General features: G+C 52.6%; 1 protein-coding gene across 3 annotated transcripts in view; it reads right to left on the bottom strand.

The window, feature by feature from the left end:
• LOC112617156 (metalloreductase STEAP3) overlaps nucleotides 1-23,418 on the bottom strand; it is a 42,180-nt gene extending 18,762 nt beyond the window's left edge. The window contains exons 1-3 of one of the 3 annotated variants that reach the window (XM_025373898.1): nucleotides 23,338-23,418; nucleotides 15,837-16,254; nucleotides 775-1,274 (exon numbers count right to left, since the gene is read on the bottom strand). In XM_025373898.1, the coding sequence (XP_025229683.1) occupies nucleotides 775-1,274; nucleotides 15,837-15,858 (522 nt within the window). In that variant the 5' untranslated portion in view covers nucleotides 15,859-16,254; nucleotides 23,338-23,418. Of the gene's footprint in view, nucleotides 1-774; nucleotides 1,275-7,321; nucleotides 7,390-15,836; nucleotides 16,255-23,337 lie in introns of all 3 variants that reach the window. The other 2 variants (XM_025373900.1, XM_025373899.1) reach the window with 2 other exon arrangements.
• Nucleotides 23,419-26,254: the final 2,836 nt, after the last annotated feature.

Raw genomic sequence — 26,254 nt, 5'->3', positions numbered from 1 at the left:
TGAGAAATCAGATCTTGGAAGCCCTTAGAATAAATAAGAAAAGGTCTGAGACATGCCTGCCTTCCTCAGGGCCTGGTACATAAGTGTGTTACTTTCCTCCTTATAAGTCCAGTTCTAAAAGCCAAGCCTCTCTCCTTCTTGGCTCCAAATAGCGAAAAGCCATCAAACTTTTCCTCCTTGCCCTCTAGGAAACCCAGTTACCATAGCAGAAAGAACATGGGTTTCAGATCCATAGGAACTGGGTTCAAATCCCAACTTACCAGCTATAGGATTTTGAGTAAGATCATTAATATCGGCCGGGCGCGGTGGCTCAAGCCTGTAATCCCAGCACTTTGGGAGGCCGAGACGGGCGGATCACGAGGTCAGGAGATCGAGACCATCCTGGCTAACACAGTGAAACCCCGTCTCTACTAAAATACAAAAAAAAAAAAAAAATTAGCCGGGCGGGCGCCTGTACTCCCAGCTACTTGGGAGGCTGAGGCAGGAGAATGGCATGAACCTGGGGGGCGGGGCTTGCAGTGAGCTGAGATCTGGCCACTGCACTCCAGCCTGGGCAACAGAGCCAGACTCCGTCTCAAAAAAAAAAAAAAAAAAAAAAAATCATTAATATCTTTGAGCCTCAATTTCCTCTTCTGTAAAATGGAATTTTGCAGTGATGCAGGATTAGCTATGATAATATACCAAAAAAAAAGAGCCTGGCATGCTGGCAGCACTCAGTGAAAATTAGCCATTTATATTTATTGTTATGATGGATATTATTCCCCCAGAACTTACCTGCCTGTTACCATCCCTCGGGCCAGCCTGCAGGGTCCAGGCGGAGATGACATTGAAGGCCTTGACCACTGTGCAGGTGGGGAAGAGGGAGGCCAGGTACTCAGCATTGGACTCACGATGCTGAAGGTGCTCTTGCTCTGTAGGGTTGCTCACATCCACCAGGATCTTGCCAGCCAGCTGCTCACTGAGACTGCACAGTGAAGAGTAGTGCTCCCGGAACACAGCCACAAAGATGACCTCTGGGGAGCTCACTGCCTCCTCCTGGAAAGTCACTTGGGCCGCTGAGGGGAACAGCCCGGCTGTGCGTTTGGGGTTGCGGCTCCCCACCACCACTTTGAAGCCAGAGCCCACCAGGCGTGTGGCCAGGGAGCGGGCAAAGTCCCCGCTACCCAGGATGCCCACTTTGGGGGCCTCATCAGGGACCTTGGCAAGGCTGCTATCGCTGTCCACCAGGTGGAGGCTGATCAGTGGCTTGTCCATCTCTCCTGACATCTTGATGGCTGCAAGAGAAGTCAGGAACCTGGTCAGTGGAGGGCTCCTGGACTGCCCCTTCTGCCACCTCCCTCCTCTTATACATCGTAACTACACGGCAGTCAGACATTCATCCAGCAAGTGTTCACCGAGTGCTACCACATGTCAGCACCAGGGGAACGAGGTGAGCACAACACAGCCCCTTCCCTGGGGAGAACACAGACTCAGGAAGAGCAGGGAGGACTTCTGCCCTCCACCCTTTGTCCCTCCTGCTGAATTATTTCCTCGGGGAAAAGCTGGCAGAGTGAGAGTGCTGGGAAAGGGGACTCTGGAATTTCCATGACCAACGTGATGCAGTGCCATACTTCTTTTCAAAAGGATGATGCAATGGACAGTGTCACTAGCCAGGAGTGACCATCTAACCCCAACCTCACCATCGCTGGGTGTTTGATGACCAGGAAGGGTGAGCATGTCCCTATACCTGTCTACATTTTGCATCTTGGAGCAGTTCTTCTTATGCTCTCCCTGACGGATGGTGAACAGCTTGAGGGCAGGACCTCATGTCATCTGACCTTGGATCTCACTGTGTATCATAGTCTGGCACAGAGGCAGTGCTCAGTGTTTGCTGAATGAATGAATGAATGAATGAATGAACACCAAACCCTGATCTCTGAGGGCAGGACTGGAGAGACATGTGAATGGGCCCCTAAGATAGGGTGGGTGCCCTGCGATCTTCTTTGCTGAGCCCAAGATATGAGTGGATGTGGAGGAAACCCTGGACTCAGGCCAGCAGTCTACAGTAAACTTGGATGGGAAAAATTATTATATATTAATTGTCACCAACTTCTAACTAAAATTTGCTGTTTCCTTTAAGTATGAAGGTAGGCAACATAATTTTTCATTAACACTGGCCAAGATTATATCATAAATTTACCTGTAAATAGTTTATCCTAATACTATTTAAATTAAGCACAAATTTAAAACTATGCTAGCCAGGTGCAGTGACTCACACCTGTTATCTTAGCACTTTAGGAGGTCAAAGCAGGAGAATGGCTTGAGGTCAGGAGTTCAAGGCCAGCCTGGGCCACATAGGGAGGTCCCATCTCTAAAACAATAATAATAATAAAAAAATTAGCCAGGCACAGCGGCATATGCCTGTAGTCCCAGCTACTCAGGACACTGAGGCAGGAGGATCGCTTAGCCCAGGAGTTGAAGACTGAAGTGATGACACCACTGAACTCCAGCTTGGGTGACAGAGCAAGGCTGTCTCAAAATAATAATAATAATAATAATAATAATAATAATAATACTAAAATAAAGTAAAAATAAAATTATGGTAGACATTAGATCTGCCACTAGAGCTTGTTATTTAATGTGCTAATAAAGAAGCATGCATAATGCTACTGTAGTCTTTTTTAAAAAATATTTTCACCGTGTTTCCATGTAATATGTTTCCTTTGTAACCCTAGGCTATTTTATTTGGCGCATGTAAGAACATTATTCTGAGCAGAAGTCCACAAGCTTCACTAGCCTACAGTTCCACAGGGCTTAAGAACCCCTGCCCCGAGGCAGCAGAGCCGTTGGAGTGACTTTCGACACCCTGCATAGGTGTCGGCCTCTTCCCACTTTTCCACAACACTCTCCTGGAACCTCTGGACACCTGACCAGGTGAGGAGTGGGTCCAGGGACTGACACAAAGATGGGGCAGGGGGACCAGGAGGCTGGGCCCGGCTCTGCTACGAAACAGCTGTGTGTCTTCAGACAAGTCTGTGTACCTCCCTGGGCCCCAGCTTCCATCTTTGTCAATGGAGTTCACAATCTCTGCTCTCAGATGACAAACAATGCAATCTTAAGAGGTTTTCGAAACTGTGGTTGTTCCTTTTACAAGGCAGCAGCAGCAGCTCCTGTTAACGGAATGCCTACCATACACCCATCACTGCTGTCGGGCCTTTCCTCGGGTGATGGGCCTCTGGTCCTCGCAGGAACCCCAGCAGGTAGATTCAGTTATCATTCCCACTTTACAGAGGAGGGAACTGAGGCTCAGGGAGGCTCAGGAACTTGTGTCAGGCAGCACAAATAATTGAGGGGAGGAAGAGCAGGAGGCAGGTCTGTCTGCCTCGGCAGTCAGAGCTTCACTCCGTCTTACTGCCCAGACAGAGAACAGCGAGCTTTCCAGAGATGTCCCAGATGGCTGCGGAGCTGGAACCACAGTGGCTGGGACGAGAGGCCAGCTGGAAGGAGGTGCATTCTCAGTGTCAAGAGTCAGGGGACGTGTGTTCCTGTCCTGCCTCTGCCAGCGTGGGAAATTCCCTTAGCCTCTTGCCCTTCTTTAACGTGGTTTTCAAACATGGCCTTGCCTGTCACAGGATAGCAGGGATTGACTGATGTGAGACACTGAGGGGTTGCTTTTGTGGGGATCGTGCTTCCCGAGTCCACAGATGGGGACACACCTGCACAGACATGCAGGCACCCGCCAAGACCCCCACCCCACACACGCTGGGCGCAGCCACCCTGAGAAGAGGAGACGATGTTTTCTGCCTGGTTCTGGGAGCGTTTCCTGGGTGGTAAGTTACATTTTGTAGGTGACAACGGGCCTCCTGACCCATCCTATAGTGAGTCCACGGCAGGCGGGTCTGCACCAGGCCCACAAGGCTGCTCAGTCCAGGAGCCGAGCTCTAGAGCCAGACCGCCTGGATTCTGGTCCTGACTCTGCCGCATTTGAACTGTGTGACCATGGGCCTGTCTGTGCCTCAGTTTTCTCAGCTATAAAAGGGAGACCATCGCAGCACTTCCCTTATGGTCAGGTTATAGGAGTAAATAAGTCAATTGTGCAAAGCACTTAGAACAGTGCTGGGCACATAATAAGCACCCAGCAAATGGCATTCAGTAATCACTAAGCAAACACTGGCTGCCAACAGAAACGAAGCTCCATGCCAGCAGCAGGGCCCAGGCGAAGGGAGGGTAGAAGACCCTGCCGGCACCCCTTCGACCCCAGGGAAGGAGGATGAAGAGCTGGGTGACAGTTATGTCAGCCCAAGGGCCTTGCAGATGGCCTCAGGGCTCACAGGCCAGCATCTGCGATTTGGGCCAAGGTGAATTCAAATCCCTCTTCTCCTGCAATCGGGAGGGCCAAGGCTCCCCTTGTGGTCAGTCAAGGCTGGGATAGATACACCCAGGCCTGTCCCCAACCACAGGGAGACACAAGTCCCGGGGAGTTTTGCCCTGATGGGGAGGAAGAGTAGCCACTCTGAGGCCTCCGGATCATCTTTCCAACATTTGCTAACGATTTGGTTGATCCTAAGTAGGATCCCTCCGGACAGAAGCCTTTCCTCTATGTCTGCCTTCTCTGTCCCCCCTCCCTCCCCTCTCCTGAGTGACTTTGTGCTGAACACCCCTAAGCATATGAAGATGAGTGAGAAGTGGTCCCCACCCCGAGGACTTACAAGCTAGTGCGTGCTGGGGGAAAAGGGGCTTGAATAAGACCCGCCGCTGATGACTGGACATGGGGCAGCTAGAGACAGAGCTCAGGCATGGCACAGGTATGGCCCGGGCTCTTGCCCAGGGGGCAGCTGAAGGAGAAGCCAGGGCGGCTTCACTCAGACGTGCATCTGAGGATCCCTGAAAAACCTCGAATGATTTACCTCGAAAGGAAACTGAACCAGCCCAAAGTGAAGCCAGGCAAGCAGATCCAGATTCTGAGTCCTGTCTTTGTTGAACGCCAAAGCTAATCACAGGTGGGAAGGGATTGCCGGGGCGGGGCCTTGAGGGTGTTGCTCAGAACCTGACTCGGTGTCTGCTCCCTTCCAGGGAGCTGATATGGAGGCTGCCACAGCCGAGGGGAGCTGGTCCCAGCTCTGCCTCTAACTGGCGCTGGGACATAGGTGGTCCCTGGACCTCTCTGGGTGGCTTCTCTAACAGGAGCTGCTGCACCAGCTCAGCTCTAAGCCCCTTTCAGCCCCAGCAGTCTAGGGAGCTATGAAAAGTCCTAGACTTATGGTTCTAAGGGGCCTTGCTTTCCAGCTGTAGGATAAATGAAACTAAACATTAAGCACCTCCAAAGCTTCTCTTGCCACCAAAATGCAGTCTGCAACAGGAAAACGCCTGCTTGTAATGCCGCCTTGTGTTGCTCCCTAGACGGCCTCTTCCTTGACCTTTCTGATGCAGGAGCAGAGCCGCTTGGCTGGGAGGAGTCAGGCAGGTGGTTAAAGGCCTGGGGAGAAATCATGGCCTCAAACGTCATTCAGTAGCTTGGTGCCTTTGGGCAAGTTACATAGCTTCTCTGTGCCTTAGTTCCCTCACCTTTAAAACGGAACACTAATTATACCTCTCTAAAGGCTGTTCGAAGATGAAATGAGTTAATATGTGTAAAAGCTCAGAGCTCTTTTCTGATTGGTTGTATGTGCACTTGTGTTTCCTAATCTTGTGTGTGTGTGTGTGTGTGTGTGTGTGTGCACGTGTCCTACTCTTGTGTGCATGTGTGCTGTGTGTACTCTTCTCTAACTTCTTCATGGACGGTGGCCACGTTCAATTCTTCTGCCCCCTCCTGATGCTCAGCGTGAGCCCTCCTGCTGAAGGCGGCAGGGGTTGGGGGCAGGACAGGTGGTACATGTCCTGGAAGTCTCAGAGGCCTGTCCCTGCGGCCTGAGGTGAGGGTGTGACTAATCCTGTCTGGGCCCTGGTTCCCTGGGGGTTCTATTTATAGAACTGGAGAGGGAGCAGACGGGATCAGATTGCAGCTCTGTGGGCCGAGGCCTGTCTCCTGCATGCAGACCTGCCCACCTCTCCTCCCAAGCTGTGGACAGAACTGCATGGAGGCTCGGGTGTCCCGGTCCCCTCTGGGTCTCTGCCCAGGCTTGTCTGTCCCCTCCCTCTTTCCGGCAGAACTACAGCCTGTATTTATGGCTGGGAGCCACGCCTGGCCCATGGGCCTGCCTGCCAGCTGCTGTCTGCTCTTGTGCAGGTCACTAATGGTTAGCGGTATGACATCCACAGTCCCCTGGCCTCTTCTTCATGGACACTGATCACCTTTCAGACATGAGTGGCCGGGGCAGGCTGTGGCCACGGAGAGTTTGCTGTGAGGTCGGTGTGGACGGAGGGGCTGGGGCCACCGACAATCGGAGGCTGGCTGTGGTACCCCGCAGCTAAATGGAGAAGGGGCAGCCTGCAGGCCAAGAACGGGGTGTCTCCCACACCTCCCATGTGGGGACTGACTGAGCAAGGAGAGAGAAAATAACCCAGTTCTTGTCCTCAAGCAGCCCACAGTTATCTTCAATTTTTTTAAAAAATTGTTATTTATTTATTTATTTATTGAGGCAGAGTCTTGCTCTGTCGCCAGGCTGGAGTGCAGTGGCGCGATCTCGACTCACTGCAACCTCTGCCTCCCAGGTTCAAGCAATTCTCCTGTCTCAGACTTCTGAGTAGCTGGGACTACAGGCGCATGCTACCACGTCCGGCTACTTAATTTTCAATTAAAAAATTATTTTTAATCTGGTCAGTAAAATTACATTTGGGGGCACATATTCCTATTACTGCCCTATTTCTTTATAAGTAAAATACATTGAAAATGTACACTTATGCAGCAGTGCCCTATAACGTTGTATGTGGTATAGATCATATGTAAACAAATGTAGGTGCAAGGGAGGCTCTGTATGTCCTCCCTGCTCTCAGGGAATGAGCCTTAACAAGCCCCGAGGAAGTCCACACACACCCTGGAGACCTTTTCCCCCTGGGAGGGCCAGGCAGTGGACTAAAGTGTTCAAGGTCTCCTGACAAGGGCACTGACTTCCGACAGCGGGGACTGGGAGGATTCCTGCAGGAGGTGGGCCTGAGCTGAGCCTTGACGAATTGAGAGTGAGCCCAAGAAAAGCACTTCAGAAAGAGGGGCCTGCATTGAGCAAAGGGGGCCCAGGATGGCCCAGAGTGCAGGCACATATCAGCAGTGCATGTCCCTGGGTGAACGAGTATGTGCCCACAACCAGCACCGGGGCTCAGCAAGTCACAGGTGAAAACATCAGTTCTTGCACACAGCCTGGCCAACATGGTGATACCCCATCCCTACTAAAAGTACAAACATTACCCGGGCGTGGTGACGCGTGCCTGTAATCCTAGCTACTCCGGAGGCTGAAGCAGGAGAATCGCTTGAACCTGTGAGGCGGAGGTTGCAGTGAGCCGAGATCGCGCCACTGCACTCCAGGCTGGGCGACAGGGTGAGACTCCGTCTCAAACAAAAACCAACCAAACAAACAAAAAACAAATTCTTGCACAGAACTCTTTTCTAGACTGAAAACGTGTAGCGAGGGAAAGAGGAAGGAACTGGGTCTGGGGTCTACCCTGAGTATCTTCTCACTGGGAGGTACTGGACATGTCAGTCCTTTCTCTAACCTGTTTTTTCATATGTAAAATGAAAATACTGATTTTCCCTCAAGGGCATGAAGTAGCCAAGGCCCATATACACCTGGGGCATTGCTCTGTGGCTGGGCTGTTTCTGGGAGTCCTTCCCCTGTGGTCTTTCTTTTCACGTGCTCCTTGTCCACCCCCTGCCCCCACTTCCCTGAGCTTTGGGAGGGCAGGATCGCTGTGTTTTGTTCCACACGCACCCAGAACCCCGCACCATGCCCGGCACACTGTAGAGGTTCTGTGCCTCTCTCTGCCTGACTGCATACACCACTGGAGCCTAGGTAGCCTCTGGGGGCAGAAATCCTTCCGAAATGCAGTACAAAATCAGATCCTCATCCAGCACCCCAGGGATCACCCCAGCCTGCCTGGGGTTCATCTTCAGTTTTCACAGAGCGTTTGTATAAGCTCTGCCTCTTCTCTCATCCTCAGGCCTTTATGGGCACTGTCTGTCTGCCTGCTCGCCTCTGAAAGGCCCCCAGGTCCTGCTAATTCGCTGCTGAGGAAATCGAAAGAGTACAACATTGAGAAAGTGAAAAGCCAACTTGGAATGGAGAAAAGTTTGGCAAATCATATATCTGAGAAGGGGACCTATTTCTAAATATCTGAAGAACTCTTACACCTCGGTATTAAAAAGACAAACAACCAAAAAAAAAAAAAAAAAAAAAAAGACAAACAACCTACATAAAGTGGGCAAAAGACTGGAAAAGACACTTCTCCAAAAAAGATATACAAATGCCCATGAAAAGATGTTCAGCGTCATTAGCCCTCAGGGAAATGCAAATGAAAACCACAATGAGATACCACTTCACGCCCACTAGGATGGCTACAATGATAGATTTTTTTAAAACACAGGGAGGATATGGAGAAATCAGAACCCTCCTACACTGCTGCTGGGATTGTGAAATGGTGCAGCCGCCGTGGAGAACAGCCTGGGAGTTGTTCAAAACATTAAACAGAGTTTCTATATGACCCAGCAACTCTACTACTCTATATATCCAAGAGAAGGAAAAACGTATATCCACACAAAAACATTTTCACCCATTATTCATAATACGCAAAAAGTGGAAACAATTCAAACGTCCATCAACTGAGAAAGGGTTAAACAAAATGTGGCCTATCCATCCAGTGGAATAATATTCAGCCATAAAGAGAAACTAAGTACCCGTCCATGCTCCAACAGGGATGAACCTTGAAAGCATTACTCTAAGTGAAAGAAGCCAGTTACAAAAGGCCAGACATTACATAATTTCATTTATATAAATGTCTAGAATAAGCAAATCAATAGAGACAGAAAGTAGATGAGTGGTTGCCAGAATGGGGGATTTGGAGAAAATGGGGAGTGACTGCTCACAGGTACACAGTTTCTTTTTGGGGTGATGGAAATATTCCACAGTTGATTATAGTGATGATTACACAACTCTGAATACACTAAAAACCATTGAATTGTATACTTTGAATGGGCGAGTTGCATGGTAATGTGAGGTATAGCTCAATAAAGTTATTTAAAAAGTTGTTACTTAAAAAAGGAAATTGAGATACGGCAGACTGCTACTAGTGTGCGTAAACCAAGAGTAAACATGTTTTGAATGAGAGCTTAAGCACGCTCCATGAGCCTAATCATTGGATGGATTTTGTAACACCATTTGGTGGCTGCTGTGGTTTGGAGGTTTGTCCCCCCAAAACCTCATGTTGAAATCTGATCTCCAATACTGGAGGTGCACCTAGTAAAAGGTGTTTGGGTCATGGGGGTGGATTCCCTCCCTGGCTTTGGGGCGGGCAGAGGGGCAAGTAAGTTCCCTGTTAATTCTCACTGTATTAGTTTCCTCGAAAGCAGCTTGTTAAAAAGAGCCTGATACCCCCCTCCCCTCTCTCTCTCTTGCTTCCTCTGTCCCCAGGTGATCTCTGCACACATGGTACAGATGAGGAAATGGGGCTCAGGAAGGTGAAGTGACTTGCCCAGGCCACCAGCTAGCAAGTGGTCAGGTGGGATACAAATCCACCCCTCTGCTGGGCCCTTGCTGGCTGACCTTGCAGTTTACTAAGGTGACTGATCCGGAATAAATCCAGAGCATTCAAATGTTTGCCTTTCTTTGGCCTCCACCATGAGCGGAAGCAGCCTGAGGCCCTCCCCAGATGCAGATGCCTCATCGTGAACTTTCCAGCCATCAGAGTCATGGACTAAAAAAACCTTTTCTCTTTACAAATTCCCCAGCCTCAGGTATTCCTTCATAGCAACACAAAGACCACACTAACACAGTGACTCTGCAACCTTCTGAAGTTATTTCCTGTTTGTTTTCCACATAATTGAGGTTCTTAAGCCCCATGACCTCTGGACAACTGAGGCTTATATAATCAGTACCATTACCTGTTGTTGTTGTAAAAATGGTGCCTTGGGCTAAACTGTCCTCTTGGCCTTTGCTCACACAGCTACTTCTCTGCCATCCATGCAAGCAGAGAGCCATTCCAGGGCCCAGGGGATGATGTGTGTGTGCCAAGTGCCCAGGTCTGAGGTCTACCCCACCAGCTCCTGGGTCAGTGAAGAGGGCAGATGTGTTCCAGGGAGTGTGGGGGAGGCGCCATCTGCTACTCACCCACATGGCTGAGGGTTTATAGCAGGATGTGCAGGTGGAAACATGCACACAGCTGCAAATCTTCTAAGTCCCTCTTCCTCCTAAAGTCATCTCTTCCCTAAGCAGGATCATTTCAGCCCCTGGGACTCTAAATAACACAGCTGAAGCCACAATTTGTCACTGAGAGCTTCCCTAGCCAGGCCAGGCCACTCCCCACAATGCAGTCAATGGGACATAGGTCCCACCATGCAGCCAACAGGACATGGGCTCAGGAAAGCATTAGAACACTCTGGATTTATTCCAAATCAGTCACCTTAGTAAACTGCAAGGTCAACCAGCAAGGGCCCAGCAGAGGGATGGATTTTCATAACCCACCCGACCACTTGCTAGCTGGTGGCCCGGCCAAGTCACTTCACCTTCATGAGCCCCATTTCCTCATCTGCACTATGGGGTGATGTTCCTCACTTTAATGAGGTGTAGGAAGGATTATATGAGACAAATAAAGTGCTATGCTCTGGGCCTTTTAATTTGCTCATTTTTTATTTTATTCCTCTCTAGGATAATTTGTAAATCTTCTTGTCCGAGTAAAGCAGAAATAGATGCACCCAAATCAATACACGGTGTTCTCTGCCTAATGGAAAAATTTACTTTAAAATTTTCTAAAAATGTGCTCTAAGATAGTGGCCTGGAGGGACATACCCACTTCTCCCCAAGACAATTGGAGGAAAAGACCTGCTGCTATTTGGGACTTGGGAGTGGGAAGAAGATGGGGGAAGAGCAGAGCAGGAGATCTGGGGTGGAAGGAAGAGTAGGAGGGTCTGCTGCTCAGGGCTACAGCCCTGGTGGTTGGGAACTGGGGCACTGGGCTCCTTGAGCCCTCTAGGGGATGCTGGTCCTAACATCTGGCTGCCTGCCAGGGACAGTCATGCCACTGGGGTCTCCAGGCCACTTACCCTTGCAAGGATCAAGCCCACACCAACTGCTCCTCTGCCTCCATGGCCCTCCAGAGCAATCGGTCTCACTGGACAGTACTGTTTTCTCTCCTGTCTATCTTCTCCCCAACTCCAAGCTCCTCAAAGTGAGAACTAAGTAAAACTCACGTTTGCAAACCCCAGCACTTAGGACACATCAGGTCAAACTTGAGCTGCATCAGGGTCACCTGGAGGACTGATGAAAACATATTGCTGGGCTCCACATTCAGAATTGCTGGTGCTGCTGGTGTGGGGACCACACTTTGAAAAACACAGCGTAGGTGCTTCAGGAAAGGGCTGTGGAAGGGGTGAATGAACTAACCACTCACTTGCATGCAAGAGCAACTCTGTTTTGACTTTTTTTTCCCTGGGTCTTTACAGTTGGCCCAGCTCCCAGACCACTTGGTCCAGAAAGTCCTCCCTGCTCATAGGGACTTCGCGTATTCATGCTCTCTCTGAGCTCCTCTAGGTCTTGAGGGTCACATGTATATGCCCTGTCCCTACACACCCCTTGGCTGCCCAGAGCTGGGTCTCTCAGGTGAGAAGAAGGTGATCAGTCATCGTGGCATTGTTAGCTGAGTCAATGAAACGAATCCCATGGGGACCACTCCCTGGCTACATGTGGGTCATTAGGCCCACTGCAGGCTGGGGAGGGAAGCAGTTCTAGGGGACCATAAAGATCTTGGGGATCCGGGAGTCCCCTAACATCTTGACTGGGAGGATATTCCCAAAGGACAGAGTCTCCTGGCTGACCAAGAATCCAGATGGCCTGCCTGCCAACCAGGAGTCTCTCACTACCGTGCTTTGACAGCCCAGCCTGGGAGAACTGCTCACTGGGACAGTTCATTACTACCCACTGCCAGCGTATGGGAAGGAAGATGGTCAGTGCCGGATGGGAAAGGGAAGAGGAAAGCCCAACCGTCAGCACCAAGGCCAGGGGCTTGAAGCAGCAGAGGGGGTGGGGCATGCTCAAGCCCTAGGGTCCCTTTGCAGCACAACTTTAGGAGGTGCCATTTACATAGTAATCGCTGTGGAGAGCGCCCTCTGCACAGCCTGTGCAGTTTTATGCAATGGTCTGTCCTGCCAAACCTCCTCTGAGAAATTCTCTTATTCGTTATTCCCAGAGTACCTGCTGTGTACCCAGCATGGAGCAAGGTGCCAGGGCCATACAGGTAGCCAAAGATGACCTGCCCTCTTAAGGCTCTTGGGAGAAAGGCCAGCTACACAATGCAGGAGCAAAGTGCTGGAATGAGGGGATGACTGGGCACTATGGAGCCAGGGAGGAGGGCTTTACTTTGCCCAGGGAGGCCAGGGAGCTGGACTGTAGGGGCAGCCAGCTCCCTATGGGCCGGTTAGTCCAGCCAGGTTGGAGGCCATCAGGCAATGGCAGCTGAATCTGCAGCCTCAGCATCTGGAGCTGAGTGGTTTCTTGCTTTCCAGGGAGACCTGGAGCTGCACAAACCCTGGGACTGGTGGGTCTTGTAGGCTGTGGCTGCCCCCACCCTTCCCCTTGTTATGGCATAGGATTTACTGAATCAGGGATGGGCCTCAGCCCTGCTCCTGGGCAGGGCAAGCCATGGGAGTAAGGAAAGAGCAGAGTTAGCCAAGACACACAGAGGCAGCTCAGGGTGTCTGCCACGGAGCTCGGCCTGCCTCACATCACCTGATTTTTGGGCTTAGGGATGCACATCTTCTCCTGGTTTGTCCAGCTGCTGCGCTGCCTTTTACTGGAAGCCTCTGAGGGGCCCTCCCCTGCCCCTCAGTGGCCTCTTACTTTGGATTCTCAGGGATACTGGAAGTCGGCCTCCACCCTGTAACTGCTCTGCATGGGGAGAGTCATGCAGCCACTTCCCAACCACCTGCCATGGGCCAGCTCCAACTTTTGCAAGAGCTCTGACTTTTGCAATAGCTTTCACGTTGCCAGAGTCCCAAGAGCTCAAAAGGCTGGTCCTAGAAAGGCTTCTACCTGGGTCTAGGACAGGGAGGACTTCGCGCTCTGGAACTAACTCTGCACTTTTTGTCACATTACCATTGGCTGCACACACTGGTTCTCTTGTCTGTCACCTCATTGGGTGGGGGCCAATAAAAAACTCATTTATGTGCCTCTAGCACCTACTGGGGCCTGGCACACAGTAAGTGCTCAATACATTTCTGTGGTTTGAATGATTTAAGACTAGATTCTGAGGGGAGTATTTGTGAGTCATAGCTGTTCTCCCCAGAACCTAGCTGGGGCTCTCTCATACTCAGTGGTGATGAAATAATAATACTATGAGTTTCTAATCCCTTCTGCAGTTTGGTGACATCGTTAGACCTAGTTAAGCATTTCGCTATTTGATAAACTTAGTAACACTGAGGACGTATGCACAGATGAATTTAAACGCTGGAAATACATATTAGCGAAGAGACTGCTGCAGCTCTGGTCAAAGTGAAAATCAAACACCAGATCTAAGGTGCACTGAGGTGCAGCCTGGTATGGGGGAACTCATGGAAGGAGCCTTCAGGAATGCTGAGTCAATGGCTTCAGGGTTTTTGGAGGCTTCTGGGCCAGGGCATAGCAACCATTTGGAGGGGGTCTGCCCAGTCTCCATTAGGCGGGGGTGTCAGGGCAGGTGAGGCCCGGCTGCTGCCATTGGTAGATGTGCTGTCTCCTTGGCCCTTCCAAACCTGTGTTTGCCTGGTCTGTGTCTCTGGCCACTTCCCACCCAGAGCTCTTGCTTTCTTTCTGCTTAGGTTATAGGCTTAATCTTTTTCCCTGGGAAGTGCCTTTCCCCCAACTAGCTAAATTCAACAGGAAGGCCCGGTGCCTCTACAAGGCAGAATTAAGTTCCCCACCTCTTATCTCTGCGGCACAGGTAACAGGATGCAACAAACATACGGTGGTATGTACTTTCCCTTAGAGGTCCCAGGGGTAGGTGGTGGGGGGGGCCCTACTCCCCATCCTCTCGATCACCCCTCCCCACATGCTAATGTTAGTATTAAAACGAACACCCTTGGATATGAAGAATCAACATCTCCCAGTCAGGTAAAGTGAATAACAGCTTCTGCAAAGTCTTTCCCATTTTATGGATCTGAAATTTACAATGTAAGTCAAAAGCAGGGCACATTTTATGCAAATAAGTTTTCAGGGAAGTCCCCCACCCTGTGACTGCCCCATGTAGCAACTCCGGGCCTCCCCTATAGCGTGAATTCCATCTTCCCCAACAGAGAGGAGCTGGGCAGGCACATCCCAGCACCTAACAAAGGCTGGCATGGGCACAGCTGCAATAACCAGGAGTCAAATGCAGAGAAGTGCCCGCGAGGCAAAGTCGGGGATCGCGCCTGCGTATGTGTGCACAAGGTTTGACCTGTGAAAGGCTATCATTCCTTCTACTTTGCAGAAGAGAAAACAGGCCCAGACAGGTTAAAGGACCTCCTCCGGGCCCCGAGTTGGCTCTTGCCTGCCCTGGTTCCACTGTGCCCTGGGCCTGTCCAGTCCCTGCATTCGAGCTGCCTCTGGGGTGGCGAGGGCCTGCGGCTCATTACTCGGGACGTGAGTAACAGCTGGTCACCCGCTCAGCACCAAGCTTTGGTGTCTTCTGCTTTCTTCCTCTTCGGTTTTCTGTCTCCTCAATGAGCTGCTCTAACTCACACTTTCCAGCCTCTCATTCTCAGGCTGTTTCTGCAAATCCAGAGCTGCCCGCTATCCCCAAACCCCCAGGCTTGGTTCTCACTGGGCCTGGGGTCCAGGAGGCCCCACCTGACCCCAGGTCCCTCTTGCTATCCCACCCCTAGCCTTCCACAGCTGACCTGAGGGGAGAGAGGATGGAGGATGCCAGTCTCAAATCATGGTTTAAAAGCTTGGTTATAGCCATACACATCTAATTGGTATATTTCTATTTTCTCTGTGGGCATTTTCCCTTTCTGATGGACTCTTACAAACATTTTACTGTTATATTTCTTGTAATACTGCCTGGAATCGTTATTTAGACATCATTAAAAAATTATTATATTTTTAAAAGGAAGGCTGAGAAGTTCCTACAAAAGAGAATACAGAAAGCTCAATCACACTCGAGCCAATCCCCACAGAAATACACATGCGCGCAAGGTAGGTCTGATGGAAAAGAGTTTATCATCATACCACTTTGCAAAATAAAAGTGAATGAATAATTTAGAGAGCTTTTTACAAACATCTAGATTTTCGAATCATTCTAGAAAAATCCGGTTCAATGACTCGCAGCAGCAGTTCCGTGCTAAACCAATGCAGAAATGGTTACCAATGAGAAAAATTTACAATTCCCAATGGGCCTGCATTCCACAGAAATGCATCATAAACATTAACATCCTTACACACACACACACACACACACGCAACTGTGTGTGATAAATCCTTGAACCTTTGACTTTTAAAAGCCTCCTGACTTAATAACTTGGACTCCCTTTCCTCAAAAGGGGGCCATGAAAACGTGCAGATGATACATATTTCCCATTTTATACTGCACTTTTTGCAGCCTGTTCCAAGGCAGTACAGATCTCTGGGAGGTGTCAAGTTCCTCGGACCTCCTGGAGATTCAAGGGGCGCCCTCCAGCTGGCCAGGGGTCAGGGGGTTGGGGAGCTGGAGGGAGGGGTTTGCACAGGACCCATGCCACCTTGGATGTGCATCAATGCCAGATTTACCAACAGCAGGCTGGTGCGACATCTGGCTGACATGAGCGTCTGAGGGTCTGGGGCTCTCAGGTCACTCGACAGCCTCACCATGAGGTGAGCCACCTTTCTGGCTCAGTCTCCAACCAGGACAGCCTGGCTTTGGTTCTGACTTTTGGTTTCTCAGGAGACAAGGGACCTGCCAGGGAGAGAGCCAGCTGCCTCCTCCAGCCTGCACGCCAGCTCTTGGCCGCAGGGACTGGACCGGGAGTGGTGACTGATGCTTGGTTGGAGAGTGCACTGAGAGAGCGCAGCTCTGGCCTGCTGCTTCCTGCTCGGGGAGGAAACCTCACTGGTGATAATTAGTGGCTCAGACTCAAGTCTCTTTGCTACAGGAACTGAGGTGGGACGACCAGTAGAACCCAGGATGCATAAAACGAATAAATGTCATCTAATGTGCGCACACACACATGAGAGAGAGAAAGAAAGGGAGAGAGGCATTTACTCTTTGGGATACAAAGGCAAACATAATGGCTGCAGAAAGTGGCAATTTATCAATTTCTGTGGGGGAAATTTATTGCAGTCACCATGGTTGCCACTGGCTTAGTGATAATGCTCTCAGCATTTGGTGCCCACAAAGGCTTCATTGTCATCTTTACTTGCTTGTCAGTGCTCACAATGGGGAGAAAGACAGACAGACAGACAGACCCACAAACAGATGACAGCACTTGTCTCTGGGGCAAAGCCTGGACGGGGGCTGAAGAAGACACAGGCATGTTTCTGCTGGCTGGGGATGGCTTTTCAGTGGACCTTGGAGGCCACATCGGCAGCCCAAAGGAGGCTGGAGGTTTGGAAGCTTTTGTGTTGTTGAAGCGAATTATGTGCAAGTCCATTCTTAGGGATAAGTGTATTCTATTGTTTTCAACTTGTTTGGAACCCAGCGATCTTGGAATAGGGCACATCTAAGTATCCCTGGCATCTTTATCTCAAGCCTGCGTGCAGAACCTGTTTATCAGATCCCTGAGCATCTGATAAACAGGTTCTGGGCAGGTTTCCTCTATCATCACCAAACACCAAGCCAAGGCCTCATTGTGCTCTGTGGCCCCCTGGGTCTCTTCTCTCCTATTGGAATGGAAGCTCCTGTGGGCAGGGCTAGATTGCTGAATCTCTGCGGAGTCCAGCACAGGCCGGTAGGCAGGGACTGACTTCCACTACCCCTCCTTCCAGTCCCTGCCCACTCCACCCCCCACCACAGCCAATGGCATTCCTTCCATCTCAAATCTTGACATCCTCCTGGTGCATCCCAATCCCCCTTCCTTGAAGATCCCAGCCCAAGGCCTTGGGCACTTAAGGCACCGGCCATCTTCCCCAGCCCCCACCCCTGACAATCTCTCCCTGCTTTGAATTCACAGAGGCAGCTGTGTTAGTTGGTGGACCTAGCTGGACAGAGCTGTGTGTGAATTCCGGTCCAGCCATGTGCTAGCTGTGTGACCTTGGGCAGGTTGCGTTCCCTCTCTGTCCTGATGATTAAACAGTGAATGTGAAACCCCTAAACACATGTCTTCCTTAGGACTGCTCTTGTGTGCACCTTTCCTTGCTCTGCTGTGGCCACTCACTGCACATGGCCCCTCTGCCACTCTGGGTGCTCTGTGGTCAGCTGAGGGAGGGACCTATGTGCCCTCCACCCCAGCACATCCTCACACTCCCTCACATCATGCTCTGCTTAGGTGAAGCTGGTGGATACCTGTTGAGCCAGCGGGTCTCAGGCAGTGCTTTCAAATGTTCGTGAACACCAGAATCGCCCGGGCAGTTTAAGTGGGTGGGTTTCTGGGCAGCCCCAGGCCCAGAGTCTCTAGTTCAGTGTGTTGGTGTGGGGTGGACAGGACTCTATTTTCCTATCAAAGCTGCTGGGGGGGTCTCCAGATCTCTTTGGAGAAGCTGCACTGTGAGGAAACCGCACCTGAGGAAAGCAAACCTTTCTGTTGCTTTTGAGAGTACAGGAGCCGGAGAGTATACGTTCCTGGAGGGCTCCAGGTCAGCGGTGACAGCTGCCCCCTGGGGTTCTCACTGAGACCTTGGCTCTACCCCGAGCTCCCTCAGCCTTGGGACTTCCCCTCCTCTCAGCACCCCCCACGCAGCCGCGCCAGATGTTAAAGGTCACGGGAGGGCAAGCAGCAGCCCCACTGGAACTCACACCAGCCCGGGTGACGCAAGGTTTCCAACCTCCAGCCTTCAGATCTGGGAACACCAGGAGGGCAGGGCTTTCCCAGATGCCCGCCCCTCCATCTACCCATCACCCTGATTTCTGGCTGCTGGGCCCAGCACTGTCTTGCTTCCTTCCCTTCCAGTTCCAGGTAGCACCTTCTTTCTGGCCAGTCCAGAGACATCTCCAAGGGCCAGAGGGTCATCTCCAGAGGGCCCGGCGTCACTTCCCACAGCTGCTCTGGCCTTACACCCAGGTTGGGGCGATTTGACGGCCAATGGTGGGTCCTCTCAAACTCCACTGCATTCAGTGTGCTACTGACCCTCGTGCAGGCCTGGATGGTCACCCAGAAAGCCCCCTTGGATGCCAGCAAGCCCACTGTGGCAATATGCAGGCCAGACCTCACCTGGAGGGCCCAGCTCACAGCCACTGTATCCTCTAGCTGTGTACCCAGAGTTCACCTTCAGAGAGACCCTCGCCCTGACTGGGGGTGTACCGTTACCCTCTCAAGCCCACTGGGAAAATCAGGCACCACTCGCCATAGCCTGCTGGCCACCCCACCAGTTGGATGCTTATAGAAATGGGAAGCAGCCGGGCATGGTGGCTCACACCTACAATCCCAGCACTTTGGGAGGCCGAGGCAGGTGGATCACCTGAGGTCAGGAGTTCAAAACCAGCCTGGCCAAACTGGCAAAACCCCGTCTCTACTAATAATACAAAAATTAGCCGGGCGTGATGGAGCACACCTGTAATCCCAGCTGCTCGGGAGGCTGAGGCAGGAGAATTGCTTGAAATGAGGAGGCAGAGTTTGCAGTGAGCCGAGATGACACCACTGTACTCCAGCCTGGGCGACAGAGCAAGAGTCTGTCTCAAAATAAATAAATACATACATACATACATACATACATACATACATAAAAGAAATGGGAAGCTTGTTCACTCGCAGACCCCAGCATGGCAGTTCTGGGGGCCCTGCTGTCTACACATGACCTGAGACAGCTGACACCACCAAATAAAGCTTAGTGGGCCCATTCACCAACCCCAAATCTCTTTACATGTACCAAAGTCGGCTTTATAATCTTGGGGCAGTATTTTTTTTACAACTTTAAAAAGAAGGCTTACACAGGCGATGTTTGCTGAGTTCCCACCTGGCTCTCATTAAGCAGAAGGCGGAGATGGAGGAAGTCACTGCCTGACTGAGGAACAATCAGTGCTCACCTGTTGCCTGCGCTGCCTGGTAACTGTGGGCATGCAGAAGACAGACTGACTGGGAAGAGTTGAGTATCAAACAATTCTCCAGTGACAGTGTTCTTTTTTTTTTTTTTTTTTTTGAGACGGAGTCTCACTCTGTCGCCCAGGTTGGAGTGCAGTGGCCGGATCTCAGCTCACTGCAAGCTCCGCCTCCCGGGTTCATTCCATTCTCCTGTCTCAGCCTCCCGAGTAGCTGGGACTACAGGCGCCCGCCATCTTGCCCGGCTAGTTTTTTGCATTTTTTAGTAGAGACGGNTTTTTTGAGACGGAGTCTCGCTCTGTCGCCCAGGTTGGAGTGCAGTGGCCGGATCTCAGCTCACTGCAAGCTCCGCCTCCCGGGTTCACGCCATTCTCCTGTCTCAGCCTCCCGAGTAGCTGGGACTACAGGCGCCCGCCATCTTGCCCGGCTAGTTTTTTGCATTTTTTAGTAGAGACGGGGTTTCACCTTGTTAGCCAGGATGGTCTTGATCTCCTGACCTCGTGATCCGCCCGTCTCGGCCTCCCAAAGTGCTGGGATTACAAGCTTGAGCCACCGCGCCCGGCCGACAGTGTTCTTATAGCGCTGAAGCAACCAACGCCTGGCCCATTCGGAGGAGTGCTCATGAGGCCAGGCCACACCTGAAGAGGAGCACACTCTGCCCCTGGGTTGAAATGACAACGTAAGAGTTTCTTAGCCACGAGCAGTCGCCTGTCAGCCCTCACCGCAGGCACAGAGGTTGATCCCTCCGGCTCAGTGGGTGAGGGGAGGGGGTGTCTCTGGTTTTGCATCCTGGCTCATTCACATGAGCAATAGGTCCTGGGCCTCACCGCCACGCGTCTCCTCACTCAGATTCACATGTACGCAGAGGGCATGTGTGTTTGTGGAGTGATTAATGACAACACTCATCCTGCTAGCAGTGGGACTCAGCTGGTCTTAGAGTGCCTGGCTCAAAGTTAGTGCTCAGTAAGTGTTTGTTGAATGAATAACCAATGAGGCAGAATTTGGACAGGAGAATGTGGCGGTTAGTTAGTGGCTAGGAGTCTCAGGATAGGGGTGGAAAAAAAGAAGTTGGGGTCCATATGTGCTTGGAAAGTCACGTGGTTGGGAAAAGAACACTGTCGACCTCCTAAGAGTCTCCAGGTACAAATGGGCTCCTGTAGGTAAAGTATTTGGCCCGGGAGCCGGCACATGGGAGGCTGAATGTCAGTGATGAGGACTGGCATTTCAGGCGAGATGGTGGTGGTGTGTGGCATGCCAAGGATGTGATGGTTGGAGCACACAGAGGCCCGGGACCCGTGGGAGGCTGTGTTGGACAGGTGGGTGGACACAGCTGCAGGAGACTGATGGGAGGAAGCAGGACTTCAGTAGCCCAATGTTTGAAGACCACCTAGTCTCACCCCGACCCCTGCCCCTCTCCTCTCCAAGTTCTGTGATCTCCAAAGCCTCTCAAGTTGGGATGGGTTGGCAGGGGTGAGGTAGGAGCGGAAAAAGAGGCATACACCCTTCCAACCCCTAGAGGGAGGAAAGGCGCCAATTTGGCCTTAGGTTCTAATAACTACTTAAACTGGCAAACATCCTCATTTTAAATCGAGAGGCACCTCCCTGGTCTAGATGCTAGAAAGCGGTTTCATAGTACTCAACCTGCTCAGCTCAGGCCTGCCCAGCTCAGGAAAACCTGGCCACTATGCACCGTGGGTGGACAGGAAAGAGCAGATCCAGCCTCAGCTGGAAGACCAGGGAGCCCGACTCCCCGAATGACCTGCTTCCTTCCCCTGCCCCAGCCTGCCTGAACCTCACCCTAGTCCGCTCAATTGTTCATTTGCAGCTAGACAGGGAATGCAGCAGGCAGCATAGACCACCAGTCTGGGAGGCATCAGCTGAGACAGAGTTGGGAACCCTGCGGCTTGGAGCCAAGGCCAGCTCTGCCACAGAGTACGGAACCTGGAGGCCACTCTCTGGGCCTCAGTTACCTTCTTTAGGAAAGTCAGTGGTTTGGTCTAGAAGAGTGCTGGGCCTGGAAGGCCCCTCACTGGTTAACGTGTAAACCTGAGGTGAAGAAGGAGGGATCTGATATTTACTGCACTCCTAAAATTCAGCACTTCACACATTTAGTCCCCCAGATAGGCATCCTTGTTTTATGAGGATATCCTGTTTGAAGCCCTTGGCAAGGTTTTGCAAATGAACAGAGGTTCAGAGAGCTGAGGGCTTCATGTCAGGGGGTAAGGAGCTGAGATTTGGACTCATCCATCTGACTCTAAAGCCAGACTCTCCCCCCAGCTCTCAGCCAGCGACCTTTACCCACCCAGCTCTCAGGTGTGCGCCTTTGGACTTCACTCAAGAACTTTCACTTTTTAACTATCTGAAGCCCTGCCCAGCACCCTGGTCTCTGATAAGCCCAAGGAGGGAAGGGCTGTGGGCCAAGGATAGGAGACATGAATGGGAGAGGAATCTATCTGTTTGACATCTCTAGGCTGGAGAGGGCACATGTGTGATCCCAGCTTGACCTGGCCTGGTCCTGGGGACCTCAGCAAACCTGGGGCAGGCTGTTCAACCTCCAGGTGGACAAGTGGCCCAGCCTGAGTTCCCTGCTGGCTCTGAGGCCAGCATTAAACTGTGTTAGTTCCATACCTGCTGCCACATTGCCTGGCTGAGGCCACCTGCTCCATTTAAGCCCCTTCAGGACACTAGTGACACCATCTACCCCACTCCGCCCACTTACCCATCAGACATTGGCTAAGCACCTGCTCCCTGCCAGCCCCTCTGCAGGCCACCGGGGACACAGATGAGTAAGACACAGTCTGGGTCCTCCAGGTGCTCCTAGCTGATTCAGTCAGCTTTGGATGGGACTTCAGGATCTATATTTTTAACAAGGCTTGCAGGTGACTGAGGGGACACACCCACGTGGGACCCTTTGGTTTTGTGGACCTTCTGCTTCCCAGCACTGTATTCTTGGGGCTACCAGAATCCTCTTGAGGACACAGCCTGTTTCACCCCACTGGTAGGTTCCTCTGGGCTCCAAGTCAGATAACTCTGGGTTCAAATCCTACTTCTGCAACTTGCTAGCTGTGTATCCTTGCACAATATGTGGACTCTCTGAGGCTGTTTCTCCATTTTTAACAAGAGATAATGGTGCCTTCCTGTTGTGAGGATTAACTGGGATATTATGCACAAAGCCCTTAGCAAGAGGCCTGGCACACATAAATGGGAATATCTGCTGTTAATTATATTATGGCTGCACTCTGATGGACAGAAATACCTCCCTGGGGCTATTTCCAGAACCCCCCACTTCTGGAGTCCATCTCTGAGGTGGCCCTGGACACCTGGGAGGCCTCTCCGTGCCCTCTGCCAGGGCTCCAGCAGGACCTTCCTGCTTCTCCCCACGAATCCGGCTTTCTGGTCCCCAAACGGCATATTATCTGGGCACACCCTCCCCTTCATTTACCCAGAGTGACCAAAGTTCCAACCACACCTCTCCGGGCCGCCTGTCCCCAAATTTCGGGGAAGTGGGCAGGAGGGGGAACTTTGCCGGGCAGGAAGGGGAACTTTGCCAGGCAAGAGCTCTGCGGGCAGAGGCGGGCACTGGTCAGACCAGCCTCCTCCTGGGGACCAAGGTCGGGCGCCCCTGCCCAGCCCCTGCCCCTGCCCTGCCCGGCTGCGAAGGGACTGGGAGGTCTGGCGAGGAAGAGCCTGGAAGATCCCGCCCACAGCTACCAGCCCTCCTTTGGGACCGCTGGCCAGAGCCCCAGCTGTGGGGCACACGGAACCTGTGGACTCAGCCGGGGTCACCTGGAGGGGCGCCCACGTCTGCACCCGGGGCTCCGGAGCCTGCTCCCCGCCACTGTCGCCGCCGGCCCTGCCCAACTTGCATGGCGCAAGCGGCTTCTGCGCCTAGGGAAGGAAGGCACGCGGGGTGGGGGCCCCGAACCCGGTTTCTCTGCCGCCCGACGCACGTGGCTCGGTCCCAGGGCAGAGGGGTCGCCTCCAGACGCGTGGCGGCACCCGAGGTCCGCGCGGCGATGGCGCAGGGTGCAACCGGGCGGGTGTCTCGGGGACCCGGCGCAGCACACAGCCCCGCGGAGACCGGGGGAGGGGTCACTCACCTCTGCGGCCAGCCGCTCGGAGGAACCGCGGCAGCTGAAGGTCCGCGGCGAAGGCAGTGGCTCGGCCCGAGGCTCCTCCTCTCGCGCGCCCCACCCGCCCGAGAGGGCCGGACCTGCAGGGGAGGTGGCCGCCCGCCAGCCCGCCGCAGCTTATCCGGCTCGGCCACCTCCCCCGGGGCCGCAATCAGGAGCCTCCGGGTCCTCGCTCCCCGCCCAGTCCTGCAGGCCCGGCAGCGGTGGCGGCGTCTAACCACCCTCCTCCCCTGGCCCCAGGCAGGAGGTCCCCAGCCGGGCTCCAACACTTCCTGATTTGCAGTGCCCCGCACACAGCTGAAGTGAGCAGAACTCCGGGACCGCCTCTTAACCCGGCCAGGGAGGGCACCGAGGCCAGGGTGACCTCTAGGCCCCCCTCTCTTAACCTGAGGAGCACCTCCAATCCTTGTCCATTTTATAACGGAGGCCAAGTGGCAGCCATGGTTGCAGGTGGGAAGAGACCAGGGCGCCAGATTGGGTCCGGATCCCTTCCGTCTCAACAAGGTTGCACCCAGGCCTTTGTGGTCCTGCCCATCTCTGTCCCTTGTCCACCCTTTTGACCCTTCCCAGCAGTCCTCAGGTTCCAAGACCGGTGGGATGGCGGGCACCTTTCTCCCCGAGCTGCCTCCCTGTCTAGGCCTTCTGGACTCTGAAACCCTACCCGTCCCCCGCTCCCCCTGGGGCACTGCTCGCTGCCCTCCGCACTTCCAGTGCCGATGGCTTCACAGCACAGCAGTGAGGCCGGGCATAAGTACGGTGAGGCTGTCTGTGGGCGCCTTTCTAGAGGTGTGCGCCCTGGTCCGAAGCCCTTTCTCACCTATGGTCACAGTTGCCGGCTGCTGTTATTCCCTTTACAGGTGAGGAGACCCCGGCTTTTCCGCTCAGATTCGTGGAGGCTGAGTGGGGGTTCCTGACCCCTGGTACTCTTTCTAGAGTATTCCTGGGGGGCATATTCTATTAGCTTCTGATGAGGAGCCTCAGGTTATTTTTAGGAAGTCTAAGAATCCTGTTTTCTGAGGATCCAGCCTCTGTTGGGGAGATAAGCCTCCAGAGGCCAGAGGCAGGAACTGGGCCTCAGGGAAGGCCCCACAACTAGACCCCAAAGGGTACGGTAGGGAGGAAGAGGCAGAGCTCTGGTCTCCCTGTGGAGGGAGCGCTGCTGTGAGGGCCTTTTCCTCCACCCCCAACCCCCACCGAGACCCACCCGCAGGCGGTTTGCTTCCCCCTCCACACAGCTTTCCTCCTGCCCGAATACCCACCTCCCAGCTCTCTGCACAGCCAGGGCCCAAGGCCAGAGCCTCTCCTTTCTCTTGCAAGAATTTTCCTGTCCCACCTTGCCCCAGGGCAACACCTCTTGTGGCAATTCTCACAGGTCCTTTATCCATTCCTTTATCCATTCAACACTTACGGTGCCTCAGGTGCCAGACCGTGTTCCCAGTACTGGAGACACAGGTGCCCAATGGAGGTTCCTGCCCTTAGGGTGCCAGGGCTGGTGAGTTGCCCCTGCAGTGGGTTGTAAACTTTGAAAAGACAAGACCCAGTTCCTAGCCCCCTCTGGTGCCCCCAATAGGCTCCCCCCACAGTAGCTGTTCTTTTGAGGCCTGCTTCTGCTGACGGGGATGGCTGAATATCCTTCCTTTAATGCCCAGGGACAAAAACTGAGCTTGGGAAATGCAAACACTGAGAGGTCTTCCAGCATCTTTGGAAGAATCCCTGGGAACCAGTGTCTTTTTGTGGGGCTCTCCATGCATGAGTAAGAGAGAGAGAGGGAGACAATTTGAAGGCTGGGCTGGCAGAGGTCTACAGAGGATTATCTTAAAAGGAACATGAACTCCTGCTGGAAAAAATAGAGGGGTCTGAAATTTCTCACAGAGAGGGAGGGAGGTGAACACCCTACTTGGGCACACACACCTTGGCAGAGAGGGCACCACCCACGCCGTTGACCTTTGGTGTTTGTTCTGTCCACTGACCCCTGGACTAAGGTGGCCTTTTGAGTGTGAGCTTGTCTCACCTGGCATAGGGTCAGATGTTTCCAGAAGCTTGAGGGCCAAATTTCTCAAAGCAGACGAGCCCTTTCCTACTCCAGGGAGGAGTGCAATGTGCTGAGCTTTGTTGAGCACCTTCTATGGGCCAGACTCTGGTGTCCTCCGCCAAGGGCAGAGCAGTCAGAACCATGCTTTCAAGATGTTTGCCAGATCGCGTTTCTCCTCTGCTCAAAACTCTCCCCCCTCCCCCAGCAAAAGTAAAGTCGTTGCAATAGCTGTGGCCCAGTGTGATTGGCCTTCTCTCCTCCTCTGTCTCCGTCTCTCTGCTCACACTCAGTCCCGCCTCAGATAGATCTGACAGGATCCTGACCCTTGCCATTCCCCTTGCCTGGACCCTAGGTATCCCCAGGGGCCCTCCCTACCTCCTTCAAGTCTTTGCTGAAAGGTCATGATCTCTGTGAGGCCCACCCTGATCACCCCCATTCCTCCATTCCTCACCCATGTACCTGCTTTCTTTTTTTTTTCCCCCACAGCCCGTATTACCTTTGAACACACTATCAAATAGAGTTTTTTGGACTGTTTTTCAGTAACTGTCTTCTCCCATAGAAATGTGAGCTCCTGCTGGGCAGGGATTTTTATGTTTAGTGAGTTCTGTATCTCTAACGGCTAGAGCACTGCCTGGCTCATAGTAGGTGCTCAGTAAATACCTGTTGCAGGAATGCACACCCGTCCTTGCCCTTCCTCTCTTTTAGCATCTCTGAAGTGTCCCCACAGCTCCTGCCCATTCTACTCTCCTCTTTTGTATGCCCCCGGCTGGTGTGATGCCGATTCAGAGGGGAGCTCCACTCGTGCACTTAGGGATGTCTCTGCCCCCCGAGTTACTGAATATTCAATGTTCA

The sequence above is a fragment of the Theropithecus gelada genome, unplaced genomic scaffold, assembly GCF_003255815.1.
Source record: "Theropithecus gelada isolate Dixy unplaced genomic scaffold, Tgel_1.0 HiC_scaffold_15884, whole genome shotgun sequence".
NCBI classification, from domain to species: domain Eukaryota; kingdom Metazoa; phylum Chordata; class Mammalia; order Primates; family Cercopithecidae; genus Theropithecus; species Theropithecus gelada.
This window is presented reverse-complemented; position numbering and strand designations above follow the sequence as displayed.